Raw genomic sequence first — 20964 nt, forward strand, 5'->3', positions numbered from 1 at the left:
TGCTGTGCTGGCTGCCTCTCCCTGGCTGACAGGGCACCCAAAGCCATGCCTGCAGCTAAGCAATAAGCTCCCTCAGCTGAAAGGCTTTTCCTTAAAGATCTGGAACTGCTGAGAGCTGTTTGCTAAGTACCTGTCTGACAGCTGCCACCATTTACATGTAAGCTTCCACTGAAAGCCAAGTGACAGCGTGGGAGCTGTTATTTCAGTGGATTGCCAGGAACTAGAACTTTGCTCTGAGGAAATCCATATTCCTATTGCTGTATTTTCCTTTGGGGCCATTGTCATTGATGTCAAGGACTCTTCTGAGCATAAATGTTTATGGAAGAGTCTCCTCCTTGGCTGCGTTTTGCACATTGTCCTTGAGATCCTGAGGAGCCATACTGAAGTCCTTGGATATCTATGTGCCCCRTTGTTTGGATACAGGGACTTGTCCAGCTATAACTCATAATGTTGGCATGTGCATAGGAAGTTTAATTTCTTTGTGTTCTGCTTTAAGTCTTGCTGTCTGTCTCTTCTCCTAGTCGTATGTGTGAACATGGGATTGAGTAGCTTCAGAGTGCACTTAGAACATCTTTAGCTTTACCGTTTTATACTTTAGAGTAATGAGACTTTGGAATTAAACCCCAAATTAATTTTGAATGGTTGTATTTCACAGCCCTGCTCCTTTTCCCCTTGAGGATGGGAGCTGGTAGGGCACTGATAAAGGGAAAAATCGATCTATACTTCTATCAAGAGTTACACAAAAAAATCACAGAAGTAGTTCTGTTTTTGGTACTTTGCCCCCTAAAACAAGAGGGTCCAGTGTTCTGTCATAAAAGTGCAGAATCATAAACATTTGGTTACTTCTGTCTTCTGCAGACAGATGGACCACTCCCTCTCTTCATCCTGTGTACCACTTGCACAGATGTTGATCCTTATTAAAAAATCTCCCTGTTCTGGGCACATGGGCTCTGAAGAAGTTTCTGTCCATACCATAGTGCTTGTGAGCTGTGTACGTTCTGGTCTTTCCTGCAAGAAACATAGGGGAATCACAGCCTTGGCAGGATATTAGCATGCAGGAGACTTCTTACTCATCTTGGTCAGAAAGGAGTTGAATTTTGGAAAGTGGCATCTCTGCAGAGTAACTCCCGTTGTTCTTCATCTATTAGGAATTCAGCATGGTATGGCGGGTCCCCTCAGCAGACAATTTGAGTTAACCATGAGTGGGTGCTGGCAGACTCCATTCTCACGCCTGTACTCTACAGATGGAGTTCCCCTGTTTCAACCAACCCTCCAGAGCAGGTACTGGTCCTGGACTCCTCTAGATGTTGTCCTTTCAATTTCATCATTCCGTAGTCCAGGTTTTAGACCTTTCTCTGTCCCTTGCAGCCTGTAGCCTGAGAACAGGGAGGAATATTCAGCCTGACTGAATACTGGGGGTTCCTTKTGACTTGATGCTTGTGCCATTTATCCCTTCTGTTTTGATTGCTGATTGGTCTGTTGGCTTGTGCTGCCAGAAGTGTCAGGAGAGAATCTAGGCTGTTCTTAAGTAATGCAGGAAGCCCTTGCAACAGTCAGGATTTCCCCCTTGTAGATCAGTTTGAACACCTCCACCTGGTCTTGAGTCTCCAAAAGGGATCTTTCCCATCCCTCTGGAGTGTGTAATTATGCTGTGTCAGGCCACATGAAGGGCACCAACTGCCTTCCCATCTGTCTCTGCAAGACTCACTTTTGCCTCTCCCATTTAAAATGCCAGCCTTGTCTTACCATGTCCGTGCTCCCAGCCTGGAGGTGGTTCAGTTCCATTTGGAGGTGCCAGTAGTTCCTACAGGCAGGGAATGCATTTGGAGGTGCCAGTAGTTCCTACAGGTAGGGAATGCTTGGAGCTAGTTTGAGAAACAGGAGCTGTGGCTACACAGAGCAGCAAGAGGTCACTAATCAAACCAGCATGGTGTCTGTGATMTGTTTGTATTTTGCAGACTTGAGTTCAGGCTTAGCTAGATCAGTTCCCTCTCCCAGAAATCCCACTTCTTACTCTCAGGGTGAATTGGGAAGAATTGACTATTTGTTGCAGATGTTCTTCCTTCCCTGTCCCATGTCCTTTTCAGCAGGAGCAAAGTTGTGCCAGGTCTTAATTCTGGCTTTCTTAAAAGGATGGGAGCTGCTTTCTGCAGCTGCCCAGTAGCCTATGTTATCTTCTCCCAAACTACAAATGCTATGTGACGACTGTTTTCAGTGCCCTTTCCTTTTTACAGTATGACAAAACAGTGCAGTGAGTTCTCCCCTTTGCTTTGCCTCCATGGGAGAAAGCGGGGAAAGCTCAGGCATGGTTATCYTGGGTATTTTTCTAGCTGGATTCCATGGTGCATCACCAGGAGTGTCTGATACTGTTTCATCATGACCCRGGCAACCATCTCAGGGTGTCTGGGAAATACTCCTGTATTGGGTATCTGCAGGGCAGATGGTTTGGAATGTGGTTTATGCCATTCCCAGGTGGTGACAGATTCTAGTGGGTGAAGGATGTCTGGGGCTGCTCTGTCCTGTTTCACAGGGAGGGGTKCAGAGGGTACTGGTGCCCAAAAGTTTTGACCTCTGGGTGCAAAATGGGGATGCTCTGCAAGGTTAGATGTACTGAAGCAGGTGCCTGGCAAAAAACCATTTTTTTATTCCATTGTTGAACACTCAATCCTGTGTTTTATTACAGTAATGGATTTCATAGGTGAATGCAAATTGTGAGGCCATTGCCCTAATAGGACCACACTAGAATTAGGAAATTTTTTCATATGTGGTATTCAGTAAGTATTTCTGCCAGAAAAAGTAAGCATTGTGGAGATTGGTATTCCAAGAGGAGCTACAACAGCATCTTTCTCTGATTGTCGCTTGGATCATCTGAGCTTGTGTTCAAGATGAAAGATTAGATCTGGAATATTTTGGTATGGATCACAAGAGTGGTCCTTTGCAGTTGTTATGAGTAGTCCTCTTCTAGAAGATATAGAATTAGTCATATTTTCTGTAAAGGAACTCTGAAGCTCAGGTTGAATTCCCATCCCATCAGGTGAGGAGAGGCTCCATGGCTTCCTGGAATAGAGTTGAAAAGTTGCACATTTAAATGTACAGCCTTGCATGCAAACATGATTGTACTCTGGAATTGCAGAGAGAATACCTGATTTAGAGAATTCTGCAAAAGGGCTCCCCTTTTAGATTGGGCTAACTSCTTATGGCCATCACTCTCCTGAAGGATTCCTGAGGAGGCCGGTTTCAAGCTGATGAATATGGTTTTCAGATTCTGCACTTGAGCTTGCATGTTTGGGCAAACTTAGGGAGGAGGACTTGTGCACTTGCAGAGACAAAGCCTGCACTGGTGCACAGCTGCAGCAGTAGCAGTTGTGGGATCAGCCAGGACATTCCCCTTTCAATCTGGGGACTTCTGGTTAATGAAAGAAAATAGGGTTAATGAAAGAAAATATGGTTAAATTCCCATGCTGTTGATGCGCAGTATGTTAGTCTTTTCTAGTGCATCTAACATGACATTGAGATCACTTAAACTCACTGCAGAGTAGTGAATGGAATCCCTGGGGTAGATGACTAAATTCAGATGTCAATGTTTCAATAAACTTAATGGGGAAAATACATCTATAAACCAGTTCTGTGTTTATTATAATTCTGTTTTTCTTATCCTGGAATTAGCTACATATGGGGACCTTGAAATGAGGCCAGCCTGAGTCAGAATTCTTAAACCAGCATTCCTCAAAGTGTTTCACCTTGCTCTATGGGGTCAGGATATAGGTTAGCTCGTATCCCTGCTTACTGATCCTTGGGAACTATTTAGAAGAAGAGATTGTATTACCATAGAGATACCTTAGGTGCTGTCATTTTGGCCATTTTGCTATCTTTCAGGTTTCTCTGTGATAGTCAGAAGGATTTGGATGAGCTGCTGGATTGCCTGCACCCCCAAGGAGTAAGGGAGAGCCAGCTCAAGGAGCGTTTGGAGAAAAAGTAAGCCTGCTCTTTGTTTTTCTATGTGCCTTCTCCAAGTGAGAGTGTGTYATTGGCACAGCAATCCTTGCCATTYCTGGGGCAGCATCCCAGGCTGGGCTTTGATTCTTTCTATGCTGAAGAGGGGAGGACATTGAGGCTGTGTAATTGCTGGTTTTCTTGGGCAATAACTGCAGGTTCTTGATAAATAATATTCYGTACAGGAGTGTGGAGGTTCTGTCAGTCTTTAAATTGCTCCTTGAAACCAGGAACAAAGGCAAATGCAACTGCCATGTGCTTTCATGTCTCTTTCAAAGAGCACTGGTGGAGCTCATAGGTCCCGATGGAGACCATTTTCCCAGAGCCTGCCCAGGTCCCAGGGCAGTGCTCTGCCTATACTCAGAGGTTGGGTTTGATTTTCCAGGTATCAGGACATCACACATTCCATCCATTTGGCTCGGAAACAGAACTTGGGCCTCAAATCTTGTGATGGCAACCAGGAGCTGCTGAACTACCTCCGGAGTGATCTGATTGAGGTTGCAACACGGCTGCAGAAGGGAGGCCTGGGATATGTTGATGTGACACCAGAATATGAAGCAAAAGTGAGTGAACAGGCAAAGTACTGAACAAATGTGAGACAATATCTTCTTTGGAAGGTCTTCAGTCTTTTGTTCTCCTCAGGCAAGAGGACCAGGAAATAATTTTTCTCAATCGTCCTTTAAACTCTTAATTCAAGAGTACCCTGATGGCTTAAGGTGTAGGTGCGTCATAAAGTTGGAGCTGGGTGTCCTGCACAGCCATCCAATTGTCCTGTTTCCATAKTCTCATGACAGACTTCTTCATGGAACAGAACTCCATAGTTGGTTTTTATCTTCTGTATCAAAGCCAGCATGTCTTGTTGAGACAGCAGCARTGTGCTGGTTCCATAACCAGGTGTGGCAGGTAACCACACTGCATTAGGTTTGAGAAGTGTCCATTTGCAGACCCACTTCAACAACAGAGAGAGTAATAGCCAGCTGTTATGGGGTCATATGCTCTTCCCAACAGGTGTACTCACTGGAGAGCCTAAAGGATTTTGGCGAGTGTGTGATTGCGCTCCAGGCTGGTATTGTTAAGAAGTTTCTGCAAGGTTTCATGGCCCCCAAGCAGAAGAGAAGGAAACACCAAGGAGAGGATTACATTGCCAAGGCTGAGGAGATAGATGAAGACAAGAAAATGGCAGAAGAAGCCAAGGTATTGTTCACCTTAGGGCTCTGTTTTGGTCTTTCAGTAGAACTCTTTGAGCAGTAGCAGTCCATTTCATGGGGTATTAAATCCTGAGCAGCTTCCTCCCCTTTCAGATTTGTAGTTCAGTGGGTTTGGTGTTTCTGGTGCCAGGTGTTCCTTGTTTATTTTGACAATAGAGATAAGAAGAAAATAAAAATAATAGTGAGTAGTTAGTTAATTTTCTCTCTGTGAATAGGAAATGGGTCAAATTCCCTCCATATAGATCCTCCTAAAAGGAGCATTTTCACAGAACTTAACAGGAGTTGTATCCATCAGAGAGGACTGATGGTGCTTTGGTCCACAGAGAGGTGGAGAGACATGTTGAGGTTCTGGTGACTGCAAGGGAGTGAGATTCAGGTAAATACCACATTAGGCAAAGGGAGATACAAATTGTTGGGTGTGCGAGACACTTAGGGAGGTGTCTTGGCAAACAAGCTGCATGTGCCGCCAGGAGAAAAGTGGTATTGTAGGTCTAAATAAGTATCCCTCCTAATCAAAGAGGTGGAGATGAGCTGCCGAGATTTGGGAAGGGTACTTCAGGCAGTTGTGCTGCACCAATGTTTCATCCTAACGGGGTAATTGTTTTCAGGGGTAGTTTCTATGCGCTAAGTTGAATGGGACATTAATACCCTGTAACAAGACTTTCCCCACTTCTGCCCTACCCCAACTGATCACTGACTTCAGCAGAAGGAGCAATGTTATAATTGGATTAGCAGAAGTACTTGAAAGTCCCAACTTAAAAAGTAAATATTAGGTGTTTACCTGATGGGAGCAGGCAAGAAAAGGGGAGAGAGATTAATTTACAAGAGCATGTAGTGACAGGATAAGGGGGAATGACTTCACACTGGTAGAGAGTGGGGTTAGATGGGAAGAAATTCTTCCCTGTAAGCGTGCTGAGGTTCTGGGACATGTTGTCCAGAGATGCTGTGGCTGCCCCATCACTGGAAGTGTCCAAGGCCAGGTTGGACAGGGCTTGGAGCACCCTGSTCTAGTGGTAGGTGTCCTTGCCAATGACAGGGGKTTGGAACAAGATGATCTTTAGTGTCCCTTCTAACACAAATCATTCTGGGATTGTATGACTGGTGCTGGGGTTAGTTTWTTTCATGTGGATCTGTGGGGGTGTTTTTAAAGCTCCTGTCAGTGTATGCTGAACCCTTGTTTGAATATCAAGTCTTTTCTAGGCTGTGCCATTCCTGTCTTAGCAGGATAATTTGGATGGATGCTAGAAATTTTCACATTCCTCAGTTATTCTGAAGTATTTAAACTTTTCTAACTTTAAATCTTCCATCCTAAGAGCAAGGACAAGGGGAGGATGCTGTATCCTGAGAGCTTTCAACAGAATGGAGCGCTGTAAAGTTCAGTGAGGTCTGAGGCAGAAAGGGCTTGGATCAGCACATTTACTGTTTCTACAGCAACACCAAGTTGTGCCTTAAGCTTGCTGCCTTACAGCTATAATCTTGACAGCTGCACCTGTAGGGCACACTCAGGGTAGCATCAGATTTACTACAAGACAGTCCCAGTATGTGATTGTGCACGTCTCCCTCTGAGCTTTGGTTTTTGTGTCGTGTCGTCCTCTGTAGCATTTATTTATGTAGTGTGGTGCTTACTTTATCTCACTCAGACTTAACCTCACTCTAAATCTTTGTGGTGGTACAAGCAATCTTCAACTGTTTTGGGGTTGTTCGTTGGTTTGTTTGGTTTGGCTTTTTTTTTTTTTTTTTTTAACCTGAGTTTATCTGGAATAAGCCTTTTTTTACCAAAGCAGAAACCTTTACAGATGACCTTGAAACAGCAGCCTAGTTCTTAGATAGTTATCTGATGAAAATCCCTGACTGCCCAGCAAACTGTTCTAAAGAAAATTTTCCTGCATAGGCCAGAAATTATGAAGCGTTTTGAGCCAGAACTGCATTGAGAGCACCTAGCAGTAAAATACAGCATAGCCACACTGGAAAAACACACTTAATATACTTCCAGACTATAGAGGAAGAATTGCAGCCCTGTGGTATGGGTATGTCTCATTTTCCCTGTGAGAAACAAGTTATGGCTTAACAAGCACCCGTTTGCTGACATAATTGTCTGTAATAAGGGTTCCTGCTGGCTCAGCTTCATCTCTGGAGCTCACAGTGCTGAGTGGCAAAGGATTACAGTGCAACCTAGCTTATGGTTGCTCCTGAAAATCAGGCTGTTACCTCTCTTGATGCAAACATTGCCATTACTAGTGGCAGTAGCATGCTGGACTGTTCCAGGACAGAACAGGGAATATGTGATCTCTTTGCATGGTCATTGCGTTGCAACAGCCTGAGCAGAGTGAAGAACATGAGTGGATTATAGGTAAGCTATCACCCTCATGACCTGAGTTCAGCAGTGTTTGTAAGAGGAGAGTCAGTCTGCACCTGCAGACAATCCCTCAAGGAGTGGCTTCACAACCAAGCAATTCTAGTTTCAGCTGTTGTGAGGGATTTCTGTCAGCTCAGGATGCCAAGTGAGCCTTTCTCTCTGGAGACTTGTCCACCTTTACCAAAGAAGGTGTTTTTGTCTCTCTGAGGTTGACATGTGACTGAGGACTTCTCCTTTTAGTTTGGGGGTTGTTTTTTGTTTTCTTTTCCCTGCTAGATTGCTCCTATCCAGTCAGGAGGGGATTTAAGTAACTTGTTCCAGCCTCCCATTTTGCCTTGTTGGCAGCTGGAACTCCCTTGGTACTGGTGCTGCTCAAATGCCACAGTCTCCTGATGCTTGGGAAGCAAGGCTAGAAATCTGTTAAATTCCACAGACTTGGGGAGAAATGTCTCAGCAAAACTTGCCAACAACTTCTGCAGATTTATCTTGGCCCAGCAGTTATCCAGTATGTTAACAGCAAAACCCATGGAACAGTTCCTTGGAAAATCAATTACACAGTATGTGAAGCACCTCAACAATGTTCTGCAAAGAAATTGCACAGAGCTGGGTGCAGTGGGCTGGGCAGCTTTCTGTTGGTCTGCTGTGGCTCTCCAGGGTCCACACCAGCAATGGCAGYAAGGACACTGGCATTTCAGAACAGTTTGTGTGTTTTTCCAAGCATCTAATATATGCTGTGCTTCCTCAAATTCAGTCAGAGGAGAATGTGCAACTCTGCAAAACTCCCAGGTTTGGTTTGGCTCCCAAATTGCTGTCAGCTGCAGAGTTTAGATTTTCCCATCTGACACTTCATTGTTTGTTTTTTCATTCTCTTGGGGTAGAAGAACATTAATTTCAGTCCTATTATATCCCTGTCATGTCTGAGCCATCACCTCATTGTTGTAGAGCACAGGATTACCACTGGAGTGGGACATGGCTCTGGATAACTTCTGTCCTGCTGCATTTCCGATTTACCAAAATRGTATTTCCAAACATCCTGAGCTGGGTGTGAGGTTTCCCATTAGTCTTGCTGTGTGCAGACCCTGGCAACTGCCCTGATGCAAAGCTCAGCTTTGATGCTGTCATCCTCATTCCCAGCTCCTGGGATTTCAGATGTGCTGAGGTCATCCTGTCTCAGGGAAGCGGCTGCTTTCCTATTTGGGGGTCCAAATGTCTGTGCAGTGTAATTGTAGCTGGTGGCACAGGATCCCCTCTGCCACCTGAGCAGCTCGGGGACCATGAGGGTATTGCTCATATCCAGGTGCCTCTCTGGTACCCACTGGAGGGCAGCACAGGCCACTCCTGTCCTCCTTCCGCTGGGATTGCTAGCTGTTCCCTAACTTTCATCCCACATTTTACAGTGCTACATTTCTGCCTTTTATTTTCTTAGCCTGCTATTATTTGGGTTAGACCTTCAGAGCAAGAATTTAGTGGAGTTCACATAGGTTGTTTCAGCCTGAACGTGAAATGCAAAATGGTTGACTGYTACAACAAACTCTCTGATCCATGGAGACTGGATATGGATAAATCAAAGCCAGGATTGCTGAGGTGATGTAGAAGGAAAGAAATATTAGMGTTGAGCTTTGGTTATGAAGGGCGCCACCTAAGGGATAGAAAACCACATTTAGATTACAGGGAGCTGTGACTGTGCATCATTTTAAGCTGTTAGGTCTGTCTGCAGGTTGCTTCAGCMACGGAGAAGTGGAAGACAGCAATCCGTGAGGCCCAGACCTTCTCCCGTATGCATGTACTGCTGGGGATGCTGGATGCCTGTATCAAGTGGGATATGTCAGCAGAGAATGCCAGATGCAAAGTGTGTCGCAAGAAAGGTACGCATTCCCGCCCCACAGAATTCCTGCCTGTGCAACAGTTGGATGTTGTCACCTCTGCTCTGTTTAGGCAATCTGTCCTTGTAGTCTGTCATTCTTGACTGTGGCTGTATTTTAAGTTTTGAATGTTGGGTTTTGCAGTCAGCACCRTTGATCTCTCAGAAATATTTGACCCTGACTCCAGTAAACTTCTTAAGAAACTAGTACATAGTCTTGCAGAACATTGCAGAGCTGCTGTCCCCTGGATATKTAGGGTACTTGGACAAAAGTCATCTACAAATCCTTCTGGGAACACTTATGCTGCTGTCCATTCCATAGTTTCACTTTTGGAATGGTCTTTGGGTCTCTGAGCCTTGTCAGTTAATCCTGTCTTTTAGAGGAGTAAGCAAGGAGAGGTTGGTAAGGTTATTGTGGGGAAAGGGAGGTGGGATGTTGCTACTCCAAAGCCAGAGTGGGAGCTGAACTGCTCAATGAGATGGGAAAGTCACCAAACAGTTGACAAGGGGATACTTTTTCTGTGTGAACGAAGGGCTTTAGMGTCTTCCAGGTGGAAGAGGAAGCAGAAGGGGTGTTGGCAGAGACGGGGTGCTGATACTTGTTCYGCCATAACCTCTCCCGTTGGATGGGAGCCTGGAGGAAAGAGCCTAGTGTTACATTCTGCCTCACCACTTTATATTTGCTGAAACTGTAGTGGGAAATGAGGGCAGGCAGAACTTGGGGGAGTGCTGGGCACCTTCTGTTGACCAAAAGGCTTTGCCATCCATCCTTTCACAGAAATAAGGGCTAAATTGGTGCGAGATCCTCCTTCACTGTGGAACCTCAGGGATATTCCAAACCAGTGTCAAAACTATCCTACCTGCTGTTGAGAGGGGATTCCAGGCAGAAGTGAGGGGAGAGGTCTTACCTGAGATTTAACACAATAGTTTCACAGAATTTAAGAGCTGGGATGTTAGGCATCCTGGCAAGCCCTCTGCATTTCTTTTTTCTGCTTGCAAAAGAAAGCTGACTCAGGACTGTTGCTKTTTTCCTTTATCAGTAGGAAGCACAGAGAGAGACTAGTCCTGCTGCATACTGATTTTCAGTGTAGCCTTGTTACCCTGAGTAGAAAGAAGATACTGTGTAGGTTAACCAGTTGAACATAGAACAAGAATATCTGCATTTTTAGCTTACAGCTCTGGGGCATATTTGCAGCAAACTTCTCTTTCCCCATGTTTGTCTGGGTGGAACCTCTTTGGCAGGTTTCTGTCTTTGCCTCCAGTGAAATCTTTGCAGTGTCAGGGACTTGGCATTAGTTCTGTTTGTTTTTAAATGCTGCTGTTTGTAAACCTAGTGGTGAGACAGAAGGAGAGATCTCCAAGGTAGGCCATCAGAGGAAGAGCTCCTGCCCTCAGAGGGGACTCTGCATCTTGCTCTTGTTTAGTCCTGCCCTCCAGCRCTGCAGCAGCTTCTGCCCCTCGGGTTGGGTGAAGCTGTGGCTTTGTTACAAGTCAGCTGCACTTTCCTAGGTGAGGATGACAAGCTGATCCTGTGTGATGAGTGTAACAAGGCCTTCCACCTATTCTGCCTGCGGCCAGCACTCTACGAGATCCCAGATGGGGAATGGCAGTGCCCAGCATGCCAGCCTTCAACAGCCCGGCGCAGCTTACGAGGCAGGTGAGTGACCCTCCTGCCCTTTGCCTTGTCACAGCACAGTCCTGGCCCTGCTTTCACAAGACCCAAACCAGCCTGGAGCAAAGCCCCTTTAAAAGGTTTGAAATCACCCAGTTAAAGCATCACTGGAACAATAGAAAAGCAATTTTTTCAGGATGTAAGTTTAGCACACCTATGTTGTACTGACCTRTTACGAGTTCAGGAGTTTTAAAAAATAACTCGGGTCTGGAAATGAAAACATGCGCAAAACACCCACCAAAATCAGCTACACTAACAGTTGTTCTTTCCAGCCAGCAGCTGGTTGGGTTGTTTCTTCATGTAGTTGGTGGCAATGCAGTTTTTTAGGTCCCTGGGCTGGGTTACTGGAGTGAGACATTACTCCAGGCTGCAGCTCAGTCTCTGCTCTGCTGCTACAAATCAGAGTACAAAATGCCATTCTGATGGTTTTCTGGACCTGATAACCTTAGCAAGACAGGAGCACCTTCTAATGGGACAAAGGAAACATGATTTGAGGAGGTGTGGCAGGTATGAGTGTTTGCCTCCTGACAGCAGGTGATTGGAGTGGTTTTTTGAGTTTCAAGCTGGAACTGAAGCATTTTACAGTGAGTGTCCCATGCTGATGGTGACTGTGCTGCATCTCCCTGTGTGTCAGCAAAGTGAGGCTGTCGAGTGGCACCTGCTGCAGAAGCAGCCAACATCCTCCCTGGCAGAGCAACAGCACAATAGAAATGTGCCAGCCTGTACCATGCAGATGGTGTGTGGCCTTAAAAGTATTATTTACTCCCTGRACACCATTTAAGAGTTCCTCGGGCTTTCACAGAAATGACAAGGCTTAAAGGCAGCTGTCCTGGCCTGAGATCATAGTTACTTTGATGTGGTAGAGTCATCTGCAAGCTGCTTGGCTACTGGCCCAGAGCCATCAGGTGAGGAACACCTGTCCTGTTATCTGCTTTCTGCTCTTGTCTTCCTGGCTGAGGTAGGAGATCTTTTACAAAACCCCTGTATTTCTTTTATTGCTCAAGATCCTCTTTCTGTAGGGAATTGAGACTCCCACAGCAACTTTGTCTGTATCCCCATTTGCCTGTGTATGCTGGTTTTTAATGGTCTGAATGATATCCCACCTGCAGTGCTGCCGCAGCTCAGGGATCCCTAGCACAAGACATTGACTTGTGGGAGCCAACAGGTCAAGAAGAGACCACCTAGTTGATATGAGGGAGCACYTCTGCAGTGAGGGAAGGCTGAGAGAGTTGGGATTGTTCAGCCTGGAAAAGAGAAGGCTTTGGGGTGACCTAATTTCAGCCTTCCAGTACCTGAAGGGAGACCACAAGAAAGGTGGAGAGACTGTTTACAAGGGGGAATGGCTTTYCCATTTCCCACAGGGATGGGGCAGTCATAGCCCCATCCCTGGAAGTGATGAATTTTGGAGCCAACCTGGCCTAGTAAAAGGTGTCCCTGCCCATGGAAGGRGGAATGAAACAAGATGGCCTTTAAGGTCCCTTCTAACCCAAACCATTCTGTGATTCTATGAATGACTGAACAGGCACAAGTGAGAAGYCAGAATGTGCTGAGCAGGGAGTCTGGGTGGCTTCCGACTTCAGCACATGAGACTGACGCTCTGCTCACCAATCTGTTTCCCACAGTATAAGGAAACCAGTCTGTTTCCTTTWGAATAGGGAAAATAGTCCAGCTGGGAAAAGCGCCCTCTGTTGAAACTCCTTAAACCAGGCCTGCAGATCTGGGTAAATACCAGGTCATCCTTTCAGGGAGAATTACACAGCAATCACAGTCTTAAAATCCACTGCCCCGTGGTCATGGTGCCTGGAATACCAAAAAATATTCAGATGCTGGGGATTTTCAGCCCAGATGTTCAGCTGAGGAAGTGCCCTTTGAGCTGTAGCTACAGCTTGATGCTCTAGAATACAGCAAACTGCTTTGGGCTGAGCCTGATGTTTGTTGTACAGCCCAAAGTATCAGGYGCTCAGGGCCACTGATGCTCAGGCTCTCATACCACAAACACATTTACCTGCCTTGTTTTAGGAACTATGCGGAGGATTCTGCTGAAGATGAAGGTGAAGAAGGTGAGGAAGCTTCTGATGAACCAGATGCTGAGGAGGAAGAGGAGGAGGAAGAAGACTATGAAGTTGCTGGACTAAAATGTAAGGCTTTGAGCGTAGGGAAATAACAAAAAATAGTAACCCTCTGCTTTCTGTGTCTGAAAGTACTGATTCTATTTGGGACTTGTGCTTTTCCTCATGCAGAGCAGGTATAAGACTGGGAGATGTCACAGGTGAAGGCTGTGGTTGTGCTSTGGTTGCATGAGGAGCTGGAATGAACCCTTGGCCTTCTGTGGTGGGGTCAGCACTAGCTAAGATTGAAACTGCTCACTGCCCACTCACTCCCTGGGAACACTGATGACACTGTTCTGAGGGCTGATAGGGGTCAGCAGAGGCTGCAGTGGGGTGGGAGGGTCAGCWGAGCCTGCAGGGTGGTAGCAGCACCAGCAGTTCTTGGGATTGGCAGTCTCTGTGCCTGCAGGGTTTGTTGTACACTGGATGCTGTTTAAATGCTTATGGAACTCTCACCACAGTGCCCTCTCCTTGTTTTTCTCCTTCCCACCAGCTCATAACCCCTTAAGTGCCGAACTTAGTGATTTGGCAAGAAGGCATTTTAAAATAGGAGCGCTAGCACTCCTTTCTCTCTTCTAGTGGGAAGGCACGTTGCTTCAGGTATAGTGTGGCCTGGACCACCAGCACCCTTTGGTTGCTTACAGAGACCACTTGGGATGCAAAGCTGAAGCATTCCTTGGCAGCTGGGAGGAATCAAGGACTCCTCAATGCCTGCTTCTTCACCTTAACATTTTTAGTATGTGTATCCACTTTGCTTTTAGGGGAATTTGATTCAATCTSAATTGGGCAACTTGCTGCACAGAAAAGTTCAGTCTGGGAATGTCACAGTTTCAGTGTTTGCCTTCTGTCAAACTGTCCTTGACTGACATAACATTAACTGCAGGTTGTCTTAAACAAGGCGGATGGAATCCAGAGACTGGGATCCAGAGGATTATCCCATGTTCTTTTCAGGGTTTCCATCCGGACCTGAGCCTTGATTCCCTTGCTTTATTCTGGTTTCAGGGAGGCTCACTGATACTATGGCTATGCACACCGCTTGTTGTCCTGCAACATATCCATGTCCACACTTGGAGTGTRTTCAGCCTGTGTTGTGTGGCCAAGGCAGGAGCTGAGCCAAGCTTTCCAAACAATAGCAAAAGAGAGTTACAGTCACTAAAAATAAAGTGCTAAATGCAACCCCTGTCTTTAAAGAGCATTAGCATGGAAAGGTCACTGTGGAAAACTTTTGTTTTAATAGAGAAGTCACATTAATCCTCATGGCGTTTATCCTGAGGGATCTAACCTAGAATGTTGGATTGTCAGACATTTAGCACGTGCTGCACGCTTGACACACAGGCAGAGTGACAGCAGGCRGACGTCCTGCAGCCCTGCCACACGTCCCACATGGGGGGCCCAGCATGGTGATTTATGGAATTGTCTGGATTCAGAAGGCTGCAGCTGAGATATCCAGTGTGCTGAATGCAGCTTGCTCAAGGACTTGGGATCAGCTGGAAGGGGTTTGACTTGGGAACGCAAACACATTCTCCTCATACAGAGGGTCATGGGAGAAACTTAAGACAAGGGAGTGCAATCAGCATGCTTGCATTGCCACTGGTGTGGAACTCTGACAGGCAGACTCACACAGGCAAGTGCCTTTCTGTAGGATGTAATGTGGCGACCCCAGTCTTGGGGAATAAAATTCCAGTGTTTCCCACTTGCAGCATGTGGAGCAGCTCCTGGCTGCAGTAATTCGACACCCCCTGCACACAGTTCCCTTCCCAGAGGGGCTTACCAGCTGGCTTATCTCACTGTGTGGGCCACTTGGAAAAGCACCTATCCCCAAAACTGTGAGGAGCGAGGRGGCAGCGAGAAACTGGGGAAACTCCAGGTTTCTGCTGCTAGTGCTTTCAGAGGGTGTTTTGCAGCACTGTTTGAGATAATACAAGGATGGATGGGTTATTTCCCTGTCTCTCCCTCAAGCCTTTATGYGCTGGGGTCTCTTGGTGCTGCAGGCAGAGGGGTTTGCAGTGACCTGCAGCAGATTATGCAGGAGCTCCCAGGTCTCCCTTGGAGCTCGAGGATCTGCTGTGTGTGAGCACCCTTTAGCAGTAGGCTGTTACCAGCCATGGCCTCAGCAGACAGGAGGTGATGACCCACAGATCCCCTCTGAGGAGAGTATGAAAGTGCAGCTGACACAAGGCCGTGTRGTGCCTGGATGCCTGAGCAAGGCTCAACCTAATTCAGGGGGGCAAAAGGCTGGTGGACTGTGCTCCCAGATGCACCTCATCCTCTAAGTCCATGGCTTATCTGTTTCAGTGAGGCCCAGGAARGCAATCCGGGGCAAGCAGGTTTCCATGTACTCCTTGAGGCAGGGAAGACACCAGAGGAAGAAGCAGGCGCTCCACACTGCGCGGGGACCCCGGCAGCGCACGGCACCTGTCAATGGCGCAGACATCGATGAGCTGGTAAGAGCCAAATTGCTCCCTGGAGACTGCTTAYATTGTGAGTTAGAAACCAAACAGGTGGCACGCTTCCTCCCTTGCCTTCACAGATAAATACCCTGAATCCTAGTGGAAGCCCAGGCTGGGTTGGGTTAACAAAGGAGTCATATCCTTAAGGGCCCGCTACAAACGGAGCACAGATATGTCAGGCATCCCTCCCCAGCCGCTTTCACACATTGTCCCCTTGAGCAGCAGGCAGCCTGCAGCTTGTTAAAGGGTTTTAAATAGTATCCATATGTCTCTGAAGAGAGATGGGGGTACTGAGGGGGTCCTAGATGGCCAGGGAATGCCAACAATGCTTGGGCCTTTGCTCCCCAGCCTTGGCCATTTTCTGACAGTTGTTGTCCATGTGGTCACTCCCCAAYTTCCAGGACATAATTTGGCTGGTTTAGGTTTCACTTGACATTTAAAGAATAAAGCCATAGGCTCCTGCACGCAGCAGTCTGCATGCTGGGTGGGGGGAGCTGCAGTGAATGTCTCTGGGGAGCATCACACCACAGGGGATATGTGAGGATACTTCAGCCCCCCAGCCACGTCACAAGGCCCTGCAGATCTACCATCTGTCCCCTGACCAGCTCTAGTGGTGCTGGTGTGTCCTGTCACTCTCCCTGCCCATCATCTGTGGGCTCACTGCTGCTCATGCTCAGTCTGGGGGCTAGCTTGTGGTCTGTTACACACTGGAGGGCAAGCAAGCCCAGCACAGGGCAGCCACAGCCAGCACAAAGATATTCCAGTGGGGAAAATTCTACTGGAACAGTTGGGTCAAGGTCTCTGACAGCACAGTGGCTCAGAGAAGAAGGCTCTGACAGGATTTATCATTTGTCCTGGGAAGAGGCTGGAGCTGGGTCAGGATACTGAGTGAGTGCCCTRTGCTGTGAAGCCTCCTTGTCATTCAGTGTTTCCTCAGCAGTGATACCCCATGAGCTGTGCTCTGGGGGCCAAGGAAATGTCCTCTTGCTGGGTGTGACCTGTGCTGGGTCCCTGGGCACAGAGCTGACCTTGTGCAGAGCCTGCGTGCGGATGGCAGCGCTTGGGATACCAGCTGCTCCCTGGGATTTGAAATGGCACAGTGAGCTCTGCCAGGGCAGAACAGCAGCACAAGTGCTTCTCCCTCTGCCTTAGGTGCTGCCCACCACAAGCTCAGAGAAGGCAGGAAGAGGGAATTCACATTCTCCATTTGCTGGCATTTATTTTTTAGGTGCTTGTTTTGGCCATATTGTCTTTGAACTAATTTTGAAAAAGCTGCCTGCCCCCAGAGGAGAGCTGGGCAGTTTATGAGCTGTGCTCACCAAGCTCCTGGATGGGGTGGGCTTCTCTCCTGAACTCAAGCTGCTGCTGCATGTCATAATCACAGAATGGCCTGTCTTGGAAAGGGCCCTGAATCCATCTCATTCCAACCCCTCTACCATGGGCAGGTACCCTGCACTAAACCAGGTTGCTCCAAGTCCTGTCCTGCCTGGCCTTGAACACTTCAGGGATGGGGCAGCCATAGYTCCTCTGGAGAGCCAGTGCCAGCCCCTTGCCATGCTCACAGGGAAGAAATGTCGTGGATGTGCTAAGAACCAGCTCCTTTGGCTTTAGGGCTGTTTGTTGAACCCCAAAGCCTGTAGCATTCACTCCTTTTACCAGCATCCTTTTTGTGGGCAGGTCCTTCAGACAAAGAGGACAGCACGTCGCCAGAACCTCGAGCTGCAGAAGTGTGAGGAAATCCTCGGCAAGCTGATCAAGTATCGCTTCAGCTGGCCCTTCAGGTGAGGACAAGTGGCCTCCTCTTCTGTGGGCAGAACTGGCTGCAGGCAGTGTGGGGGTGTGGGCTGGCTGTGATGCACTCCTGCCAGATCCACCTGGGAGAATTAGGGCTCCAGAAGCAAGTCACATCTGGGAAGAAGCTGCTCCAGAAGAATTCACCATGTTCTCAGTCTTCAGCTGGACTGAAGATGTGGTGCCCTTCTGAGGTGGCAGGCAAGGGGCTGATACAGGAGGTGGGTGTTTCCTGCKACCCCAGGATTTTTGGAGCATTGAGGTGCTGTGACTGAGGGAAGGTGCGGACTTTCTCCATTACTGAACCAGCTCCYTGGGCTTCTGTCCTTCCCATTCCCGTGCCATAGGACTGACATGTTTGTAGCACTGTCGAGGTACTGCTTGGGCTTGTTGCACCACTCTGGGGGTGCAGGGCAGGGATGCCACAGGGGTGAAGGGGTGGGGGGACCCCACTTCTCTGCAGTGGTGCCAGGGGTTGCCATTCCCTTCCTATTCCTGTGGCCCTTCCTTTGGCAGAGAGCCAGTGACSACGACGGAAGCTGAAGACTACTTTGAGGTTATCAACAATCCCATGGACTTCCAGACTATGCAGAGCAAGTGCTCTTGTGGCAATTACCGCTCCGTGCAGGAGTTCCTCTCTGACATGAAGCAGGTGTTCTCCAACGCTGAGCGCTACAACCAGAACGGGAGTCACGTACTGTCCTGCTTGGAGAAGACAGAGCAATGTTTGATTGACATGGTGCACAAACACCTGCCAGGCCACACGTATGCACGCAGGAAACGCAAGAAGCTCTCTGCCAAGTGCCAGGGACTGGAGGAGCAGGAAGGGGACAGTGAGTCAGAACCCCTTGAACATTCCCGGGGGCGGAAAAGGAAGAAATGAGGGATGGGGAGACTAGGGGGAGAGCCAGAGCTGGAGCAGGCCTTCTGCTGCTGCCAGGCAGCAGGATGGGCTGTCTGGAGGGAGCTGAGAAGCAGCGGGCACTTCTCTATTAATCCAACCTTCCCTTGRGCCAGTCCTAGTTTTAATTTTTCTGCAATTTCCTCAAGTATTTGGTCATCCATTGAGTAGTGATGACTTACCTGCTTCCTGCAAAATCTACAAAGCTCTTCACAAGTCTGTCCTGCCAGGAGGGTAAGGTGGGAGGACAAGGGGAGGGGCTGGCAAAACTTGGCTGGACAAAGGAGCACCAAGCTTGCTCCAGGTCAGGCACTGTAGGCTTCCTGGAATGAGTCGCTTCCTCCCCTCTGCAAGCATCCGGAAAGCAGTGGGACTGTCTGCTGCTGGTGATGTGAGCACACCAGCCTCGAGCTGGTGCAGGGGAGGGATCATGTTGCTCCACAGAAGTACTGGGTGCCATCAGGCCAATGGGCTGCTCGGGCTTGTATGTATATATTTATATGGTGTTAATTCCAAGCCCYGGTGCCAAGCTGTGTGGGGCAAGCAAGCACTTAGGTGTATCGCAATCTGGCTTTCACCAGCATCCCAATACCACTGCTCTAAGGTGCTCCTGCTTTCCTCTCTCCYTGGGGAGCAATTCCTGGAGGTCTCAGTCCGAAGAGGGCTCTGAGCTCAGCTCCCCACCTGTACACACCAAGAGGAGGCTCCCTGCTCACCTGGAGCTGCATGTGGCCACACAGCCCTTTGGATGCCCCAAGTGCCAGCAGCAAATTGGAGAGTGTGGGTGTCTGCACAACCTGGGGAGAGTTCCAAGGCCAGGGGAGCAGCGGAAACATGTGCTGTGTAACTTTTTAAATTAATTTTCTAGTTGAAAGTGGCTTGTTTCTAGCTGTGATCTTGTACAAAGAACACCTGTAAGATACCCTTGTCTTGCTTTGGCACATGTACAGTTTATATAAAATCGTGTTTGCTTTATATTTTCCTCCTCTTTGAAACTCATTTTCCTACCAGTAGCAGGAGTTACACCAGGGGACTTTGGGGGGAGGAGGGGGATCCCAGCCCCTCTCAGCCACACTCTCACCACATTTTGTAGTAATGCCCTCCTGTGCCATGGCCCAGCACCAGCTCCTGCTGCTCCAGATGCTGACTTTTCCTTAAGAAAAGGGTTTGTTTTCTCATTCTCTCTTCCTCTCCATCATGACAGGTTTGGATCATAAAATCAGGGCTTGAACTTCTTGTCCCAGAAGTGTTTGATTTGGAACAAATGGGCCACAGGGCTGTTCAGTGCTGGTTTTGTAAGAGAAAAGCAAAAGCAGCTGTTGTAGCTCCTGGGATTTGAGAAGAATCATCAATTACAAATTGCAGCCTAGTTTTGTGAACTTTTTAGGTGTGCGGGTTTTTTAAACAGGTCTTTGTTTTCAGTACTGGACTGTCGATGGATGCAAATGCAGGTTTCCTGCCCCTTCCCTCTCCTCAGCCTCACTCCCTACCCCACAGGATAGCACTGACATTTGTATCTCGCACGTCCCTTCAGAGGCTGTTTTGTCCTGTTTCCTAGAGAACATTTCCTGCAGGTCCTACATGGTGGAACCTTTGGAACTGTATGTTTTCTAAAAATCAGTGTCATTTGGGGGGAGGGGGTTTCTGCAAAGGGCTGTACTTGTAATAAATTGGAACTTAAGAATAAACATTATGTACTTGTGTTTGTAAACACAGCTTGTGTGTAGTTCTTTATGGGTCCCTGTGTTGGTGTGGGACTGTCTGAGATGGTTTGCATCTGCCTTCCAGAGCTGCCATCGARCATTTCTGGAGGGAGAATGAAGCTGTAGATTATGGGAATGGATGGTGAGTAAGGATCAAGTCAGCTTCTGAAACCATGCCAGTGTGGTCTGTGTGTGTGTTGTCACCATAACACAGTCCTGTGTGTTGTCACTGTCCCAGGGGACAAGGAACAAAGCTGTGTGCTGCCTGCCCTTGAAGGGGCAGTCCTTGTTCCTTGTCTCCTGCAGTCTGCCAGTGTGACACTTTTTCTCCTGTTCCATGCAAGGTGGCACTTGGTACCCCTGGAGAGGTGTGAGGGGGAGCTGASATGTCTCTCCTCAATCACCCCAGCATGGCCTGGCTGCCCCCCAAAGCCTCTTCCCTTGTGTTGGAGTGCGTTTTGCAATCGGAGCCAGGCTGGCAGTAAAAGATTATTGCTGCTGTGTCGCAGGTCCCCATCCTAATCTCCAACAGCCCAGCAGGGACAGCTGGAGCARTGATGCCCCAGTGCTGGTGACAGCTGTGACACAAAGGGTTTGGCCAAAGTTTGCTTGTTTCTGCTGAGAGGASGGTTCCTGGGTGTCTTCATCCTCTTCCTCACTCTGGCTCTGAGCTGGGAGTACTCCAGCCAAGCCCCATGCTGCTGAGCAGGGAAATCCTGGTGGATTTGAGGGCTCCAAGGTTCTCAGCAATGGACAGATGCTGTTTTCCCTGGAGAAGTCTCRTCCCCTCTCCACAGGAGGTGGTTTGGCTTGCTGGCCATGCAACAGGACCTGAGTGAATCTGAATGACTCCAGCTGGGACATTTCCAAGCCTCAGCAGGGAGGTCTTGCAGCAATCTGCTCCAAGACCTTTTTGGAGAC

At 48.0% G+C, this 20964-nt stretch overlaps 1 protein-coding gene across 1 annotated transcript in view; it reads left to right on the forward strand.

The window, feature by feature from the left end:
- The window catches only part of BAZ1B (bromodomain adjacent to zinc finger domain 1B), a 43752-nt gene extending 23714 nt beyond the window's left edge, over positions 1 to 20038 (forward strand). Inside the window, exons 11-19 of the mRNA XM_057367925.1 lie at positions 3877 to 3975; positions 4379 to 4556; positions 5002 to 5187; positions 9275 to 9422; positions 10928 to 11075; positions 13110 to 13228; positions 15494 to 15642; positions 17326 to 17429; positions 17956 to 20038. Coding sequence (XP_057223908.1) covers positions 3877 to 3975; positions 4379 to 4556; positions 5002 to 5187; positions 9275 to 9422; positions 10928 to 11075; positions 13110 to 13228; positions 15494 to 15642; positions 17326 to 17429; positions 17956 to 18322 — 1498 coding nt within the window. The 3' untranslated portion in view covers positions 18323 to 20038. The remainder of the gene's footprint in view (positions 1 to 3876; positions 3976 to 4378; positions 4557 to 5001; positions 5188 to 9274; positions 9423 to 10927; positions 11076 to 13109; positions 13229 to 15493; positions 15643 to 17325; positions 17430 to 17955) is intronic.
- The last annotated feature ends 926 nt before the right edge of the window (positions 20039 to 20964 follow it).

The sequence above is a fragment of the Malurus melanocephalus genome, unplaced genomic scaffold (genome assembly GCF_030028575.1).
Source record: "Malurus melanocephalus ecotype Western Australia unplaced genomic scaffold, MMel_1.1 scaffold_86, whole genome shotgun sequence".
NCBI classification, from domain to species: Eukaryota; Metazoa; Chordata; class Aves; order Passeriformes; family Maluridae; genus Malurus; species Malurus melanocephalus.